The 19,388-nt window shown below is 34.5% G+C and overlaps 3 protein-coding genes across 4 annotated transcripts; 2 read left to right on the top strand and 1 right to left on the bottom strand.

The window, feature by feature from the left end:
* Positions 1 to 5,548: 5,548 nt before the first annotated feature.
* On the top strand, positions 5,549 to 9,227 carry LOC103835788 (catalase-3). The gene is made up of 8 exons (XM_009111973.3): positions 5,549 to 5,796; positions 6,770 to 6,866; positions 7,020 to 7,297; positions 7,548 to 8,324; positions 8,412 to 8,501; positions 8,593 to 8,660; positions 8,747 to 8,840; positions 8,941 to 9,227. The coding sequence occupies exons 1-8, from the start codon at positions 5,782 to 5,784 to the stop codon at positions 8,998 to 9,000; spliced, it is 1,479 nt and encodes a 492-aa protein (XP_009110221.1). The 5' UTR covers positions 5,549 to 5,781; the 3' UTR covers positions 9,001 to 9,227.
* A 235-nt stretch (positions 9,228 to 9,462) lies between these two features.
* Positions 9,463 to 15,835, top strand: LOC103835787 (protein NLP4). Its single transcript, XM_033277767.1, has 5 exons — positions 9,463 to 12,562; positions 12,686 to 13,476; positions 13,552 to 13,599; positions 14,119 to 14,971; positions 15,053 to 15,835. Exons 2-5 carry the CDS (start codon positions 12,727 to 12,729, stop codon positions 15,751 to 15,753), a joined length of 2,352 nt encoding a protein of 783 aa, XP_033133658.1. The 5' UTR covers positions 9,463 to 12,562; positions 12,686 to 12,726; the 3' UTR covers positions 15,754 to 15,835.
* Positions 15,836 to 16,126: 291 nt separating this feature from the next.
* LOC103835786 (probable serine/threonine-protein kinase PBL21) lies at positions 16,127 to 18,333 on the bottom strand. Of its 2 annotated transcripts, XM_009111972.3 has the most exons (7): positions 18,040 to 18,333; positions 17,757 to 17,955; positions 17,623 to 17,670; positions 17,380 to 17,537; positions 17,094 to 17,283; positions 16,623 to 17,014; positions 16,127 to 16,547 (listed from the first exon to the last, which is right to left on the bottom strand). In XM_009111972.3, the coding sequence occupies exons 2-7, from the start codon at positions 17,839 to 17,841 to the stop codon at positions 16,287 to 16,289; spliced, it is 1,134 nt and encodes a 377-aa protein (XP_009110220.1). In that variant the 5' UTR covers positions 17,842 to 17,955; positions 18,040 to 18,333; the 3' UTR covers positions 16,127 to 16,286. The 2 variants fall into 2 exon arrangements, with proteins under 2 accessions (XP_009110220.1, XP_009110218.1); XM_009111970.3 differs by having other exon boundaries at positions 17,757 to 18,333.
* Positions 18,334 to 19,388: the final 1,055 nt, after the last annotated feature.

Here is a 19,388-nt window from a genome sequence, read left to right as displayed (position 1 = left end):
TATTTTGAAGAAAAAATCTTTAAAACGAGGTATGAATTTTGAACTTTGTCTTCTTTAACCAAACGACAAAAGACTTTTTAATATTAATCTCATGATAATAATATTTTTTTGGTAAAGAATCATATGATCTCAGATCTAGAGTGTACATGTATCATTATAAATTTCGAATAGTGGAGTATTTTTTTTTATAGGAATAGAATATATACACACCTTTACATAATAATGGCACTGATTTACTGCCTCTTTAAGTACTTTGTACTTCTGTGACTACATTAGTATCACCGACCACATACATTCATATCATTGGATTTTCTGCCTAGAGTTATATAACCACATTAACTTCTTCTTTTCTACATTTGTATTCACATTAAATAACATGATATCCTTTTGGTTTTAAGTTTGAAATTGTGCCATAACTTCTTTATTGGCATGGTATCTCCCTAGGGTGCTTCCTGTATATATGATCATAGCTTAGGACTTAGGAACTTCCTCGATATGGTGCAGTTTCCTTTGTTCATATCATCTTTTTCTTACTCTTATCTTCTTGTACAGCTTTCGGTTTCTCGTGTTATTCATGTAGCTCCAAAGATCAATCTCTTTAGGACCAATCTATATGATAACACCCATTTCTCCATATATTAGATGCACCACCGAGTTGGGTATTTTTATAGTGATTCGGCCCATTCGGAACTAGTATCATGCACCACCAACTACTCTTTTCTTATAAGTGAGCCCATACATTTCAATAGCGATTAAGAACTAGTGTCATGCAATACCGCCACTTTTTCATATTTCCAGATTTTTAACCAAACCGACTTATTATTATGCACCACGAGCCACTCTTTCCCTATCTATAAGCTTATATAACCGTGTGGAAGCATCTGTATAGTAATTCTAGTCTTCTAGACATCATGCACCACAACCCACTTTGGCCCCCATTAAGTTCACAAATGTTTTGAGGCATTTGTATAGTGATTCGATTCTCGTATAGCATCACCAACTCTTGTTTTCCCATTCCTAAGCTTATAACTAAACCAAGGAATTTTTTTACTTTATTTTATAGTGTTTCCGGACTAGACATCATTTATCACAGCTACAGTTTTCCTATTAAGCTTACAACCGAGCTAAACAATTTTTTTATAGTGTTTACTGTGAGATAACAAACTAAGTCTCACATTGGAGAATTAGACAAATAGTGTCTAATATATAAAGAGATGTCCAACTTTAATAGTACGAAACCTTTTGGAATGGAAACCAAAAGTAAATCTATGCGGGTCAGCTTTCTAGACCCAAAGTGGACAATATCGTACTAATCGGATAATATAGAGTTGGACACGGGATTTTACAATCCCAACATTTACTGCATAATTTACTGGAACTAGAAATCATGCACCACCAGGAACTCGTTTCCCATCTATAAGCTTATAACCGAGCCGAAGCATTTGTCTAAGGATTCCAGACTAGTAAGTATCATGCACCACCAGCTTCTCTTTTTCCTTTTTATAAGCTTACAACTGAGCCAAGCCAACACATTTATTTAGCAATTCAAGATTTAATGTCATGCACCAAACACCATACCTTTTCTATTTATAAGTTTTAATCGAGTCAAGACATTTGTATCGAGTAGTATTTGATGACTAGAATCATGTACCACCAGCCACTATTGTTCTACTATTTCTTAATATCATGCACCACCAGCCGCCCTATTTAGATTTATAAGTTTATATAACAGAGTCCACACATTTGTAAAAGGACTCAGACTTAATTAGTATCATGCATCACCAGTTCACCACTCACCAACTCCTCTTTTCCTAAGCTTGTATAAATTATTTGGTAAGAAAACGCATTAGATTTTAGATCTTGATTTCTAAAATCTCGTTCTTACCTTCCATGCATGTTACCTTTTCTGATAGCAAGTCTCAACTAAAAAGTTTATCCATTCAATTGGATAACTTATATCCTAAAACTTATAAGCTATAAAAGACTTTTCTATAAAACAACAAGAAAATAAAAGTTACAAGTAAACTGGAAGATTTTTGCTCACACTAAAGAAGAGTAAAATGTAAGCAATCATATAAAATTATGAAATCAAAGTCTAGTCTAGTCACCATCTGAATAGAAACAGGGGGGTACCAAAAGATTTGAGTGCACAACTTCGTACTCTTTTGATTTTTTCAATTGCATTGACAAATTTTCAAATTCCAAAAAAGAAAGGTAGAGAAGATAAGGTGTAATCCCGTTTTTTTGTCGTGTTGATCCACTAAAACTCATTTTCATTCGTTGGGTAACACCATAAAGTAACAAGTAAGGGTAAGATTGCTACGTGGCAACTTACTACTGGAATTCAGTTTCCCTCGAATGTGATCCAAGTATTAGTATCAGTATTAGTCATAATTGTCAACTTTAAATTTTTCTATTTTCTTTTTAAGTGTTGTTCTGTAGGTACATTATACCGAAAGGCATTTAGTTTACCATACTAACAAATTTTTAGAATGTCGTTTGTGCTATATATACTTTGATAGAAATGATATGCTTATATTAGAAATTGGGTTATAAAATAAGGCTGAAATTTTTTGGAATTCTCCACTACAACCGATTGTCAATATCAGGATGAACTATGAACAAACTCGGCAGAAACATTGATCCCTCCGTGAAAAAATATAAAACTTATTTTAGCAAAAAAAAAAAAAGAATAAAAAACTTATCACACACACAGCCCTACAAAATTACATGCATATGATAATGTTGGCTAGTATTCTACCTTTTCGAGGTCTGTAGCTCTTTTGTCGTCACCAAACGAAGAATGTATTTCTTTGATTTTCTTACGACACGAAAGACTTTTCTTTGGTAAGATGATTTATATATACAACTTTTATCTGATAAGAGAGGGACTATGATATTTTTAACCAGTAACCAGACAAGCTATCAGTATATGAGTACATTTTGTTTCAGCATAAACGATAATGTGAATTTAATTTGTTAAACGGAATAGATTAGAGATGTTGTTTGTCTTCTAGTTGTTGCAATTTTCTGAGAGAATATATAATATTGGAGTAGTTTAACGTAGCTATAATAATATCAACCGAAGTAACACTAGCAACTTGTTCATTCTAAATGGACCCAAGCATTAGGTCCTCAATCAAAACTTGGATCGATTCAGCATCAAAGTACCGTGTTAATAATCGCCACATGCTATCAAACATAGACTCCCCACCATACCTACTCAATAATTTCATTTGCTTAGCTTTTTTTTTCTTGAATTTTCAACCAGTGAATTTAGATCCATGGTTATCAATACTAATAATGTATATTATATTTATTCAAGTATAAAATCGAATCGGATAAGGCTAATCTTTCCCCGTTGAGCTCCATTATTCAACCTGATTTTTTTCTTATCATAAAACATTATTGGAGGAAAAGGTTGCCAAGTTTGAAAAAAAAAGTTTGAAAAATAAATCCCAGGCCGACCGATCCAAACACCATATAATCTTGGAATAAGGAAAATTATTACGTAGAAACCTCAGCCTACATTATCCAACATGTGTCTGACACATGCTCCCTCTTTTGATACGATAAGTCGTAAGACCAAACATATGTGATGAAATGTATCATGTTACTTTACTCTATATACATAAACTGAGATGGTAAGATCCAAAATGAAAATATTTACGTGTTTGGAAACAAACAAAATTTAGATTCAGTTATATAGTTTTTTCTTCTTTTTTACATCTCAGGAATAAATCCGTAAAATAACTAAATTATATAAATTAAGACAAATGTATTAAAATGATCACGGGAACAAGTAGGAGTAGAGAGAACTGAAATAAAATTTGTTGAACTAATGTCCATACTTATTATGAGTAGTTATCGTTGATCCCTTATATATTAAAAGAGAAGCATTGTAATAAATGCATTCATATTATAATAGACACGTGGCAGCCTCACAATAATTTGATAATAAATATGCTAACGCGTTCACACTATAGTCATAAATGTGTTCATACTATGTACTTTGTGATTTTTTTAATATAAAACTCACATACATAGTTCCAATAAAACTCTGGATTTTTCGGTTCGGATAAAAATAGATAACGAATCAAAAGCCAAACTATATATATATATATTATTTTTATTGTTTACAGATAAAATTGAGCAAAATATTCATAAATTTTGATTCGATTTGTTATCCGTTTTGATTTGAACCAAAAAATCTTGATATTTGAAACTTTACGAAACAAATCAAATACTAAAATACAATATCCAAAAAAGAAGAAAATCACTAATACCAATATTTTTAGGAACATATATCTAATTCGATATGTTATATGCATATATATACATATATGAAAAGAATTATATATATTATACTTTATATCAGTTTTACAATATAAATTTATTATATTAGGTACTAAAATTAAAAGGTTATATAATGTTTTATTTTTGTAATAAAATGTTATTATTAAATTATTTTTAAAATTTTATTTTATTTACGAATCAAATCGGATATTCTTTAAAATTCTAAAACATTTCGGATATCGGAGTCACCGAATATCTAGGTGGCTAAAGATCGAATTGACAAGAATGCTTCCAAATATCCAGATACTTGATATGTGTCCACCCCTATTTACGAATATAATTTTATTTTCTTTTGATGAAAAAATGACTAATGTCAAGGTCTTTTTTATTTTAGATAAATTTTAATTTTATCTTTCATGTATTATTCTGAACAAAAATGTCATTTAATATTAATTAACAATATCTTTATATATTTTTTAACTATTTTTATATACTTTTTACATAAACATACATGTGCACCTTGATGTGAGCATCTTATAACTAAGTATTCACCACAGTTGAAGTATCTAACTTTTTTGAAAGTTGAAATATTTTTTCTTAATGTTTCTTTCACTACCGACCAAATTGTAGTGAAATGATTTGTCTTAATAATTTTCTTTTCTTTTTCTTAAACTATTATCTGTTTAAAAACTATAATATGAAACTATTGGTTCGACATGACAACTATCTAAACTTCATAATATGAAAATAAACATATAATATTAATTTTAGGTTTTTATCCAAAAAAACCAAAAAATCAAATGTTTTAACCGAATAAACTAAAATAAATATTAATTTAAAATAATAGTTATATTTTAGAAGATTAAAAACAAAAAAACGTAAAACCTAACCAATATCCAGATTAAATAGATTTATTGTCTTTTTTATTAAAAATAACGAAAACTAATAATCACATCCCGCGCAAGGCGCGGATTATTACCTAGTTTATCTTAAAAGAGTTTATGTATCACTATCAGGTCACACATATCTATTTCAGATAACAATTCATCTTTTATTCAAGGTTTGTGTATGAGATTTGGTGATTTGTTTTTCTCATAAATAATTGAGTGATTTTCTCCTCTCGGGCAATACTGACTTGTCAGGATCAAAATTATTGTTTATCACAACTGATATTTTTTTGTGGGTTGGAGCCAAAAACGGAAAAAGAAATATCTAAGTGGTGGGGGCGGGGGGGCCATTGAAGACAACCAAGACGTGGGGGCATTATTGTTATCCCCAAAGGAAAAGTAAACACATTGGCTCGATTTTACTGTACCGATAAATTGATCTCAAAAGGACAGAAGTACCCCCTTCATTTGGGGGCGTCACTACTGTGCATAGCACACGCTGTTCACTCTATATAACACACAGGATCTCATCTCGTCACTCTCACTAAACGAAAACCTCAACAGTTATATTTGGGGATCATCAGGGCTTCTCTTCACCATGGATCCTTACAAGGTATCTCCATGTTCTTCTTGACTACTTTTTCTGTGTGTGCGTGTGTCTGTCTTTAATCAATCATTTATTTCTTCTTTTTCTGGGGACAAATCATCAATCATATTTCATTATGATGTTTTTCACTGTTTTTAATTAAGAGATGAAAGTTGAATCCCATCGATGCTCTTCAATCTTAGTGTTAACATGATCCTTAGTTCAAATATTGCTTAAATTCTATGATCATAAGCTATAAGTTGGTGACGTTGATTTTTTTGGGCTGGCTATCTTTAAAACGTTTGATCTAAACAAACAGTGCATGTGAAAAAACGCCGCATGTGCTTTGTTTTTTTCCTTATAGTAGAAGCTGTTTTGTTGTTTGTGTTTTCTCTTATTAAACACATGTGTTCTAAAAAAGTGTTTAATCAATTGTTTGGACGTATGAATTTAGCCAAATCAGAAATATTAATCAGTTGAATGATTTCTCAGGTCAACACACCTGAGAAATCAAAATCTACGCGATTGATTAATCAAAATTTTAATAATCTGATTACATTAGATCGAAACATAGAATTAATCAGTTTTAAACATTCAGTTAATCAGAGTAGAGGTCTATAAACACATGTTTCTGACCATCCGGTCATCACCTATATACAAAAAGTCTCTCAAAAGCAACAAATAATCGAATATTTTTTTCGTTTATGGTGAAATAAATCCATCTAATCACAAAAAAATCTAAAAATCTATCTAAAATTGAAAGCCTTCTTTGTCAACCGACGGTCTGGATCCGACCCGATAAACCGGGTTTCGTTTTTTCGAATTGAATTATTAAATTTTATGATTGTGATTGGAAAAAACGCGGTTAGTACTTAGTAGAGAAAGTGATATCTTGTAACTGAAGTTAGGGTTTTGTTTCACGCATGAGCGTTGTTCTCGGATCCATTCGATTGTTTCCATATCATTTTTCTGATGATGGATCAAACTATGGTGTTTGCAGTATCGTCCTTCGAGCGCATACAACGCTCCGTTCTACACGACAAACGGTGGTGCTCCAGTCTCGAACAACATCTCTTCCCTCACCATCGGAGAAAGAGGTATACATATTGTCTTCTTGTTGTTGATATTCTAAAAGAAACAATATATAGTTTTTTTTTTTGGACAAGAGAAACAATATATAGCTAAAATCTTTTGAATGGTGGAGTGTGATGGGTTTCTTTATAAAATTTTGGTACTCTTGTTCTGGTCAGGTCCTGTTCTTCTTGAGGACTACCATCTGATCGAGAAGGTTGCCAACTTCACCAGAGAGAGGATCCCTGAGAGAGTGGTTCATGCTAGAGGAATCAGTGCTAAGGGTTTCTTCGAGGTCACGCATGACATTTCAAACCTCACTTGTGCTGACTTCCTCAGAGCTCCAGGTGTTCAAACTCCGGTCATCGTCCGTTTCTCCACCGTCGTTCACGAGCGTGCCAGCCCTGAAACCATGAGGGATATTCGTGGCTTCGCCGTCAAGTTTTACACCAGAGAGGTACAACTTATTTCCATTTTTTTATCCTCTATAGTTTTCTTAGAAACAAAGATGGATTTGAAATTTATAAGACGATAAAAACATTTTTAGATTAATTATAAAAAAAAAACATTTTAGATAATTTGGAAGCCATACAATTTATATTAATAGCTCTTTAAAATTTGGAGACATCCGGTTTTGACCAGAACCGACCATGTTTAAAAATTAGTACTGATGCATGTCTCTCCTACTACTATTGTAATAATTTCAGGGGAACTTTGATCTTGTTGGTAACAACACTCCTGTCTTCTTCATCCGTGATGGGATTCAGTTCCCGGATGTTGTCCATGCACTGAAGCCGAACCCGAAGACAAACATCCAGGAGTACTGGAGGATACTGGACTACATGTCCCACTTACCAGAGAGTTTACTCACATGGTGCTGGATGTTTGATGACGTTGGCATCCCACAAGACTACAGACACATGGAAGGGTTCGGTGTCCACACCTACACTCTAGTTTCCAAATCTGGAAAAGTTCTCTTCGTGAAGTTCCACTGGAAACCAACTTGTGGGATCAAGAATCTCACTGATGAAGAGGCTAAGGTAGTTGGAGGAGCCAACCACAGCCACGCAACTAAAGATCTCCATGATGCTATTGCATCTGGTAACTACCCCGAGTGGAAGCTTTTCATCCAGACGATGGATCCTGCTGATGAGGATAAGTTTGATTTTGACCCGCTTGATGTGACCAAGATATGGCCTGAGGATATCTTGCCGTTGCAACCAGTTGGTCGCTTGGTTCTGAACAGAACCATTGACAACTTCTTTAATGAAACTGAGCAGCTTGCTTTCAACCCTGGTCTTGTGGTGCCTGGGATCTACTACTCAGATGATAAGTTGCTTCAGTGTAGGATCTTTGCGTATGGTGACACGCAGAGACATCGTCTTGGGCCTAATTATCTGCAGCTACCGGTGAATGCTCCAAAATGTGCTCACCACAACAATCACCATGAAGGTTTTATGAACTTCATGCATAGAGATGAGGAGGTTAGTCTTAGTACCACCACTTGAGCTACAATTGTTTTTCTTTTTGACTTACAAATCAAAAAATTTATTGTGTGTTTGCATTTGCAGATCAATTACTACCCATCAAAGTTTGATCCTGTCCGCTGCGCCGAGAAAGTTCCTATCCCTACCAAATCCTACACTGGAATAAGAACAAAGGTATGTGATTCATTCATGCCTTCTTTAAATCTTCAAAATCTTATATTTTGAATAGGTCTCCTAAAAGAAGGTTTCATTGCTAATGTTGCAGTGTATCATCAAGAAGGAGAACAACTTCAAGCAGCCTGGAGATAGATACAGATCCTGGGCACCAGACAGGTAAAGAAAAAAATCTCATCTCTCTCTCTCTCTTACATAACTCTCACAAGACAAAAGCTTAATTTATAATCTTCAAATGTTTACAGGCAAGACCGGTTTGTTAAGAGATGGGTTGAGATTCTGTCGGAACCACGTCTAACTCATGAGATCCGCAGCATCTGGATCTCTTACTGGTCTCAGGTAAGAACACAAAAGAAAAAGCATAAAATCTCTACTCTATATTTTTTTTTTTTTGCACTATTTTCAGCAAAACTGACATTCTTAAATCTTTCTTTCCCAGGCTGATCGATCTTTGGGACAGAAACTGGCAAGCCGTCTCAATGTAAGGCCAAGCATCTAGAGACCAATCTTATACAGATTCGCTTGTATCTCAAAGGTACAGTCATGATATTCTCATCGATCCATCATCGCTTGGTCGTTAAATCCTTCAAAAGATACCCCATTCCATGTATGGTTGTTACGTGTTTGTATAATAATGATGCTTGTAATTTTATAAACCGATGTTTTACTATCACTGTCTTTGTAATCTCCTTCATAATAAATCGATGTTTCTTGAGTATAAGTTAATTCGACGACTTCAAAAGAAAATCTTGAAATGAAAACAAGACTTGTCTGTGTATGGTATATTGGTAATTTGGTACAGTATCAATCAGCTAAAGCAAAGATGTGATGATATATCCACACGTAAGTAATTAGCAGGACAGTTAAGTGGAGAAAATAATAAATGGGTAATAGATCATTAAAATAAACTGACAATGAAACACTTACTAAAGGGTACTGGTTCGTGTTTGTAATCTTTCTGTTCACAATATTAACGAATATTTTCTGAGCCATATTCGTTTTATATTTTGTTCTTGATTTAGTGTGCTTGTTAATTCTTCCAGATTTACATCTATGACGTGAGCTGATATTGTATTGTGGTCTAATGTCAGACGCACGACCATAAAAAGAATTTTTTTTTTTTTTGTCTTTGATTAGCATACAATTTTGAAATTTCTTAAAGACTTTTAATTAGCTAATACAGTCAGACTAATCTGATGTCTTGGCAAGTAACTGAAAATGCTTTATTTTCTAAATTTCGTATTAAAATATGCGTAGAGGTTAGACACTAATCCACTTTGATGTAAATTATATTGGCCAAAGATATTAGTTTTTGAAGGGGTTTGGAATTGGATGGCCCGAATATTTTACTTTCCTCGTTAAGTTACAAGGATTTGTTTTTGCGCATCTTAAGAGATTGTTTAATTATCCAGTGGTATGTTTTTGAATTGTTATTGCGCATCTTAAGAGATTGTTTAATAATCCAATTGTGTGTTTTTGAATTGTTGGTCCAAAACTATGAGATTGGTTTTGCGGGAAGATCTCAAAAGGTGTTGTCGTTAACAAGATCTCGGATCCATGTCAGAAAAAGTCAATTTCTTGATGACGAAATCAAGAAGACTTTACTTTGATTGCATGTGACGGAACTTATAACTATACAAAACGATAAAATGTAAATTATGCAAAATATCTAAATTTTGAGGTGTATAATCTGGTGGGGTGGCCTTAGGCTCCAAATGGTAACTGCGGTTTGAGCGATGCGGAACAAACGGTTTAACTGCGGTACAGTTTTAACAGTTATAAAAATATATAGATATATGGTATATGTAGAAATTTTTGTTAGTGTTAACTGCGGTGCAGAACATGACGGTTCGTAACATTCGAAGCCTTAGTCTATAGGTCTACCAAACCAATGTACTCTAAACGTTAAAAAAAAAGTATAAAGGTTTTATACCTAACCAAGACGTGCAGAGACTAAGAGATTTTTTTTTACAATTATTTGTGGTGGGAGTTAATGATTCGGCCACCTTATGATAATTCGTCGCTTAACGAGTCTGGACTCTTTTTGTATCATTATATAAATGTCCGAGATCTTAATCTTTTTTTATACGTATCATTACCCTATGAAAAGAGATTCTATTCGTCCGGACAACAATTTAAAACTATGCAACCGGAATCTTCTTTCGTATTTGCAATGTTTTCTTTTCTTTTGGTTCCCCCACAAAAGAGTAACTAGAGTAATATTTAAACACAAGTAATATGTTACAAAAAAAAATCACACAAGTAATAAAAATTATGTTGTGGTAAAACACTTAGTACCATTGACAAAAAGGAAGAAAATAATTTGATATTGAAATTAGATGTGAGTAATATATGTGGAGTGAACCTAATTGGGAGTATGTGAACAAAGCCCCAAGTGGAGGAAAGCTAAGTCTAGTTTTGCATGTTAGCTTACTTTATCTGTGTGTATTAGACAGAAAGTATAAACACTTGAGCGTAAATAGATATATCTCTTCCAATATAATTAGCGCTTATGTATTCCTAATTAGAGTCGTATACTCGTATATATTGAATAGTCAAGGCAAAAGAACTATTATATCACCATGACATTTTGTTAATAAACTTATTTAGGATTTTTATGAAATGGCTCAGTAGATTTGGCTAAACCAATGAACATCGTGCGTTTTATCAGTTCAAACTTTCTCTCGGATAAAATATAAGAATACAAAATATACTCTTCGTTTTGAAATATAAATGTTTTAAGAGAATTTATAATGTTTCAATATTTAACATGTTTTATCTTTAGGTGATTTTTAATTTTATCAAAAATATGTAACTAGTGAATTTATTCTCTAATTTATAATCCATTTTATAAATAATTGAATAATTTTAATATATATGTTAATAATATTGTATGAAAAATATATATATTTAAAAATAATTGCATATATGTCTGAAAAAATAGGGAATATTAATCAAGAGTGTTGGCTAACAAAAAGTTAGTAGCATCTACATATTCACGATGCAAAAACGGTACTGGTTAGACAATATATACTCTCCACTAACACATATATTAGAAAACTTTTGTTTTACTCAACTATTCTATATTGTCAATTTGATTAAAAAGTTCTATTATAACCAAGTTGAAGGAAGAGCCTACTTTTGTTATAAAACTGCATAATAATAGCGTTTTAGAATCTTTGATTCTCTAGCTATAGTTATAAAATTAAAAGATATATATCAACATGTAGCAAACTGATCTATTTCGATGGACAATTATAAACGTAGATAGTTGTTAACTTCCCCATTTAGCAACAAGGGTCTGAAAATGGCAATTGATTCGCTTTAGTCTTCACCACAATGAAATGTTAGAAGAATCATTCTCCAAATATATAACTTTTAAACAAATTGGCGATATTAAATATGGCATATTTTAAAGACACGATCAGCCATTATAGTTGAATTTTTCAAAATTTTGTGGAATCTTCTTCTACCACTGATTTAACTAACATATAGATAAACAAGCAGTGTATTTCAACATTGTTTATTTCACTAAATAAAAGATATTTCAGCATTGTTGTCAAATCAAGTGAACAGATATTCCAGATAAAATTCTATTTTCTTTTTTAATATCAAATGATTATTGGTGAGATTCTCTGATTCTCTCTACGTGACGTTTGCTAAATCAACATAAATAAATATTCACTGCACAGGTCATGCTATTGCTCTTTTGTTTATTTATTCCCTACTCTCGCTCTCTCTCTCTCTACAAAGTAGTAGAATCTCCTCTGCCTAATCTCCTCGAGTTGGGATATAAAGAAAAATCTACAGAGTGAAATGTTCTTTAAATGAAACCAAAACAAATTTCTCAATAAGATTCACAAATATTCATATTTTCATTTTAATCTTTTTTGTTCATTTTCTTCTTCATCATCAGAGACATAATCCATCAGACATCTTTACATACAGCTTTCTTTTCTTTTAGTTTGAGATTTCTGTTCCTTATATCTCAGACAACAAGTTGTAAGAGACTTCAGTTTGTAAGCCCAGAGGAAGGATTCTTCGAGAATATTATATATCCTGTGAGTTCTTTTGTTCCTTTCTTCTAATCTATCTTCTGAAGCTTTGAAGGTTTGATTAGCATGAAGTTCGTTCTTTTGTATATTTGTGAAACTTTCTTGAAAATGGATGCTTCGTTTTTTCAGATGATGCTTCATTGATAACCAACAAAGCAAATTAGATATCTATGGAAGATAGTCTTGTCCAAACTGAGAACGCTATTATGGACACTGAGTTCATGGATGGATTGCTACTGGATGGTTGCTGGTTAGAGACAACAGATGGATCTGAGTTTCTTAACTTAACTTCTTCTGATCAATCTTCCTTCATGTGGCCTCCAACTCAAGATACATCATCTATCTGCACATCAGAAGTAGTATCTCAGACGTACGGCCAGGATTGCGCAAGTCTTGATGAGTTTCCGTGGAACAAACGGTGGTGGATTGGACCAGGTGGTGGTGGCTCTTCTATTACAGAGAGACTGGTCCAAGCAGTTGAACACATTAGAGATTACACGACAGAGAGAGGCTCACTAATACAGTTATGGGTTCCGGTTAACAGAGGTGGTAAGCGAGTTTTGACCACAAGAGAACAACCTTATAGCCACGATCCTACATGTCAGAGACTAGCAAGCTATAGAGAGGTCTCTGTGAACTATCACTTCTCCGCTGAAAAAGATGATTCCAAGGCCTTAGCTGGTTTGCCTGGAAGGGTTTTCTTGGGGAAGCTTCCTGAATGGACTCCTGATGTTAGGTTTCTCAGGAGCGAGGAGTATCCGAGAGTCCATCACGCTCAGGACTGTGATGTCCGTGGAACGCTGGCCATTCCGGTGTTTGAGCAAGGGAGTAAGGTTTGTTTGGGTGTTATTGAGGTTGTAATGACTACAGAGATGGTTAAACTAGCACCTGAGCTTGAAAGCATCTGCAGAGCACTTCAGGTTTGTGTCCTTCTCTAAAACCTTTCTGCTTTTGCTATTGAAATGGTTTCTCTAAAAGGTAATTTTGTTTCACAGGCAGTTGATCTTAGGAGCACTGAAGTTCAGATTCCACTTTCTCTAAAGGTAATCAAAGAAGCTACACATCTTCTTTAGGTTCTTGTTTTGGTGTGTAAAACGCGATTTTGGCCAAAAAAAACTTATTTTTGGTTTTGGTGGAATAATGATTTGGCGGAAGAAATGCAATTTTACAGTGTTGGTGAATAAATTCGATTTTGCAATTTTAGCGAAAAACATGATTTTATAGTTTTAGCGGGGAAATACGGGAAAACTAAAAAAATTGTAGTTTTAGAAGAAAAACACTATTTTCCTATTTAAAAATATTATATAATAATTACAATAACTAATTTAATTAATTTTTGTATTTGGATTGAAGTGTATTTTGATATTTTAGATCTTTAGATGAAAATAATACATCTACAATTTGCATTTTTTTTAATTTTAAAAGATATTTTAGTTATTATAGATTTTGCATGCATATACAATATTTAGATGCTGATGTAATAGTGTAATATTTGCATCTAAATACAACATCTAGATACAAAAACAAATAGAGCCTAAACCATATTGTTTCTTTTATGTCAGGGATGTAACTTGTCCTACAAAGCTGCATTACCAGAAATCAGAAACCTCTTGAGATGTGCTTGTGAGACACATAAACTCCCTCTAGCTCAGACATGGGTCTCTTGTCTCCATCAAAGCAAAAGCGGGTGCCGTCACAACGATGAGAACTACATCCACTGCGTGTCAACCATTGATGATGCATGCTATCTTGGTGATCCAACTGTCCGGGAGTTCCATGAAGCCTGCTCTGAGCATCACCTTTTGAAAGGACAAGGAGTTGCAGGACAAGCCTTCTTGACCAATGGACCTTGCTTCTCACCTGATGTCTCTAACTACAAGAAGTCTGACTACCCTCTCTCTCACCATGCTAATATGTTTGGTCTGCATGGCTCGGTTGCAATACGCCTACGCTGCATTCACACTGGCTCTGTTGATTTCGTCTTGGAGTTCTTTTTGCCTAAAGACTGTGGTGATGTAGAGGAGCAGAGGAAAATGTTGAACGCTCTTTCGACTATTATGGCTCATGTGCCTAGAAGCTTAAGGATCGTTACAGATAAGGAGCTAGAAGATGAGAGTGAAGTGATAGTGACGCCAAAGATAGAGATCACATCTGAACATACCAAAGATTGGTTACACCAAAGTAATAATCCAGAGAATCTTGGATTAATATTTGACGTGGGAGGCAAGGCAAGTGATGAGTTTGGTTTGAAAAGAGGTTTTGGTTACACCAGAGACTCTAATATCAATGAGAGCAGCACTTTCTCTAGTAAGATGGCTGAGACAAAGCGTACAAAAGCTGACAAGACGATCACATTGGATGTTCTTCGACAGCACTTCGCAGGGAGTCTGAAAGATGCAGCCAAGAACATCGGTGGTAAGCAGCATTCTGCTCTAATGTTTTCGGTTCAGTTTATTCATAAAAGTCATAAGATTGATTCTCTTGTTTTCGTGTCAGTTTGTCCAACGACGTTGAAGAGAATATGCAGGCAACATGGTATACAGAGATGGCCTTCAAGAAAGATCAAGAAAGTGGGACATTCTCTTCAGAAGATCCAACGAGTGATTGATTCTGTTGAAGGTGTTTCAGGTCTTCTTCCCATTGGCTCCTTCTACGCAAACTTCCCTAACTTAGCCTCGTCACAGGAACCATCCCTACAAGGCAAAACCTCTCTTCCTCCACAGCCATTGCAGCTTTCAAAGCCACCTGTTTCCCCATACAGTCACAGTTCAAGCTCCAGCCAATGTTGCTCCAGCGAAACCCAACTAAACAGCGACACAACAACAACAACTGATGTAGGAGGAGGTGTATTGACTCTTTCTAGTTTAGAAAACATCCCTCAAAGTACCAACTTGTCATTGTCATCTCTAGATAATGACTTTCTGAGGATTAAAGTTAGCTATGGAGAAGAGAAGATCAGGTTTCGGATGGGGAACTCGCGCAGGTTAAGTGATCTACTGTGGGAGATAGGGAAGCGGTTTAGCATAGAGGATATGAGCAGGTGTGATCTAAAGTACTTAGATGAAGACAATGAATGGGTTTTGTTGACTTGTGATGAAGATGTAGAAGAGTGTGTAAGTGTCTGCAGAACCACACGGAGTCATACCATTAAGCTTCTGCTTCATGTTTCTTCTCATTGTTACAATTCATGGCAATGACCTTTTTTTTTTATGTTTACAACTGTTCATAACTGTCATATTCTTATACATTATAGGAAAAATAAGTATAAGATTTTTTTTTTTTTAACATGTACCAAATTATATATATTCTTTACACATTTTTACAGAACACAACTTAAAAATATGTTTGATTTGTGATGAAGATGTAGAAGAGTAGGTCCGGTTTAATCCGGTTTTACAACTTTACTTACCCAAGCAACAAGATTCTCCCCGCTTTGCTTTTTTGACTCAATTATGAAACTTTCTTGAAAATAGATGCTTCGTTTCTTTTTTCAGATGATGCTTCGTTTCTTTTTACAGATGATGCTTCATTGGTATTGAAAGGAGATTAACCAACAAAGCACATTACAAATCTATGGAAGATAATTTTCTTCAAACCCATATACATCGTAGGAAAAATAAGAATAAGAAACTAAAAACACATTTACCAAATTATTTGTGCGAAAGACAAACATTTTTACAGAACACCAAACTGAAAGTTCTTAAAGAACTCAAGATTCTTGTGTGCGTTTCTAAGAGTCCCGTCGCGGCGTTCTTCTGACATCAGGTGACGTGCATGAGACGTTACGAGCTTCATGAGACTGACTCTGTGCGGCTAAGTACTCAAGTGCCACCACAATGTCACCTATAAACGGTCGATAATGAGCTTCCTCGTTCAAACACATTGCGATTATCGCAATCGCATAGTTTAAACATCTTCTTGGGTATTTTCCTCGTAGAGACGGATCCACCAAGTGTCCAAACTTCTTCTGATCCTTAAGGTATGGACGTGACTGCCATGCAGAGACAGTAAAAAAAAAATTAAGTTCAAAACGAAAGTATATGTCTGGTTTAATCCGGTTACTTACCCAAGCAACAAGATTCTGCTCGCCTTGCTTTTGACTCAAGTCAATGGCTTTCCTTCCCGTAACCAGCTCAAGCAAGACTACACCGAAGCAGTAAATATCCGATTTAACGGTTAGTTTCCCGCTCATTGCGTATTCAGGAGCACAGTAACCGTAAGTTCCCATGACTCTGGTCGATACATGAGTTCTATCTCCTACCGGACCGAGTTTCGCTAGTCCGAAATCAGAGAGCTTGGGGTTGAACTCTTTGTCCAGCAATATGTTTGCGGATTTCAAATCGCGGTAAATCACTGGCGGGTTTGCTGTGCAGTGAAGATACTCTATTCCCCGAGCAGCACCTACAGCGATTTTCATGCGTGTGTTCCAAGTTAATGGTTCTTGATTTGAATCAAGATCTGAAAAGAAAAGAAGAGTCAAGAACTTGGAAAAACATTTTGTAACAAGAATAATGAAGAGAGAGTTTAAGGAAGTAACCAAAGAGGTGATCTTCTAAGCTGCCCATTGGCATGTATTCATAGACAAGAAGTCTCTGATCACCAGAAGTACAGTAACCGATGAGTGTAACGAGATTGGGGTGGTGGAATAAGCTAAGCATAAGGACTTCAACTATGAACTCTCGGTTCCCTTGAAGCCCATCTGGATTCAGTTGCTTTATAGCCACCACCTGCGATTCATCAATTAAATTATATTAAAATTCCCATTAAAAAAACAGAGTTGTTCTTTGAAGGAAGATGAAGAGACAGAGAGAGAGAGATATGACTTGTCCTGAATCTAAACGACCCTTGTAAACTCTCCCAAAGCCTCCTTCTCCGAGCAAATTAACTTCACGGAAGTTTCTTGTTGCTTCGGCTAGCTCTTTAAAAGTGAAACTCCTAGCTCCACCACCAGGCTTCGTCGGACTATTCACCTTTCCGTTAACTGTTCCATATTCCGACAAGAGTTTTAACTAAAAAAATGTATGAACTATGACGAAACAAAACATAATTAAACACACACTACACACCTAAAATACCCGAAATGGACCCTGTTCCTGTTGTATCACTTCCATGAACTGTAATCTCACAAAAAGCATTAAATAAATTATAAAAACGATTTCAGCTTTCATGTAAAAAAATAAAGACAATGAAAGTAAGGAACCTGATGAATCGGTGGTTGGGCGAGCGGTATCAATGTCGACTCTTATGTCCTTGGTTCGAGGATTCAAACAAGAGAAGCAAGTCATCTCTTCTTTTTCTGAATACAGTTGGTTTTGAGTAAGAGAGAATGGAGCTGAATCAGCTCCAAATATATATCTCACACCAGAGACACAAAGCCTTGACAAGTTACAAAAGAAAACCTAGGATTTAAATAAAGAGGTTGATTAGTCTGGATAATTCCAGAAAACAAAAGAACAAAAACTTTTGGATGAGTTTATTGAAACCTTCCTCCCTCCCTCCCACCAAGAGAAGATCCAAATCTGTGATAGATTGCAAGAAGAGAGAGAAAGGAGATAGAGTTTTGTTTCTTAAAATAAAATATTATTTTTCTAATGAATAAAAAAGAACTGAAGAGTTACAGATTCCATCTAATCACACGATAGAAAATGACAAGGATCATATGAAAACAAGAAAGAAAAAGAAAACAAAATTCAGCACAGGAAACGGGGGAGAGAAAATCACGGAGTTTTTGCAACCGCTTTTAGTTTTGGGTTTTTCTTCTTCCTTCTTGTTTGTATAATTAAACTCTTTTTTAGTTGGAGCTACTAAAATTTAAGTGGTAGAAGACGACAAGTTTCGTTTCGTTCTTTTCCATGTAGGACCTCCTTATTTTTAAAATATTTTTTTTCTTATTTTGTTATCGTCTTTTAAAAATTTAAAAATCAATTTCCGCCCAATAAAAATTTATAATATCTTCTCATCATCATCTTCAACTCACTTGCTTCTCTGGCATTTAAACGGTCAGGTCCACCCTTGTGCATTATTTTACCATTATCGCCTTATGCATAATAACGCTTGGCCGTTTCAAGTTCCCGTAATACCCCTCGGATTGACCCGTCGCTTAAATGAAAAACAGTACAGTGTCTGATGAGGAAAACCCACGAGGCCGAGACAGTGAATGTTCGGTTCTTATCTCAACAAATGGACGGTCCAGATTCTTTACATTGACCTTACGTTCTTATTACATCCTTTTTTGGGTCCTACTAATTTTCTTTTGTAAGTGGTCACACTGTCCTCTCATATTCCATTTTGACTTTATTTACCGCCGTTTTAGATACATGCTGGTTTCTTTATTACTACGTATTCATTTTTTTTTGATCGAAATTACTCCATATTCATATTTATTGACATTAATATAGATCTTCTGAAATTTAATTTCAGTTACTGTTAATTAACTCTGTAACAGCTCTCGACAAAAAAAAAACTCTGTAACAACTACTAGCAATTTACTTATCTACCTACCACTCAAAGCCGCTAAATGGTGATATTTGGTTTTGGTGCGAGATGACATCCAACATAATTAGATTTCTTTGTTTTTAACAAAATGTTGGATGTGATTACGAAGAACCAAAAATAATGTAATTGTGTCTTTGACTAATTTGCAAGATACTAGGAAATCTTAACATGGAAAATACTAAATCTTCGTACGATGACAATCACTTCTTTTGTTTTATCTTATAATTTGTTTTGATTTATATTAAAACATGTTTATTTTATTTATTGCAAGTGGAACAACAACTAACAAATCGTGTCTGCAGACTGTAGAAATTGCAGTCTAACACAGAAATTGATG

Source organism: Brassica rapa, chromosome A08 (genome assembly GCF_000309985.2).
Source record: "Brassica rapa cultivar Chiifu-401-42 chromosome A08, CAAS_Brap_v3.01, whole genome shotgun sequence".
Lineage (NCBI taxonomy): Eukaryota > Viridiplantae > Streptophyta > Magnoliopsida > Brassicales > Brassicaceae > Brassica > Brassica rapa.
Note: the sequence above shows the minus strand (reverse complement) of the source record. Positions and strands in the feature narration are given on the sequence as shown.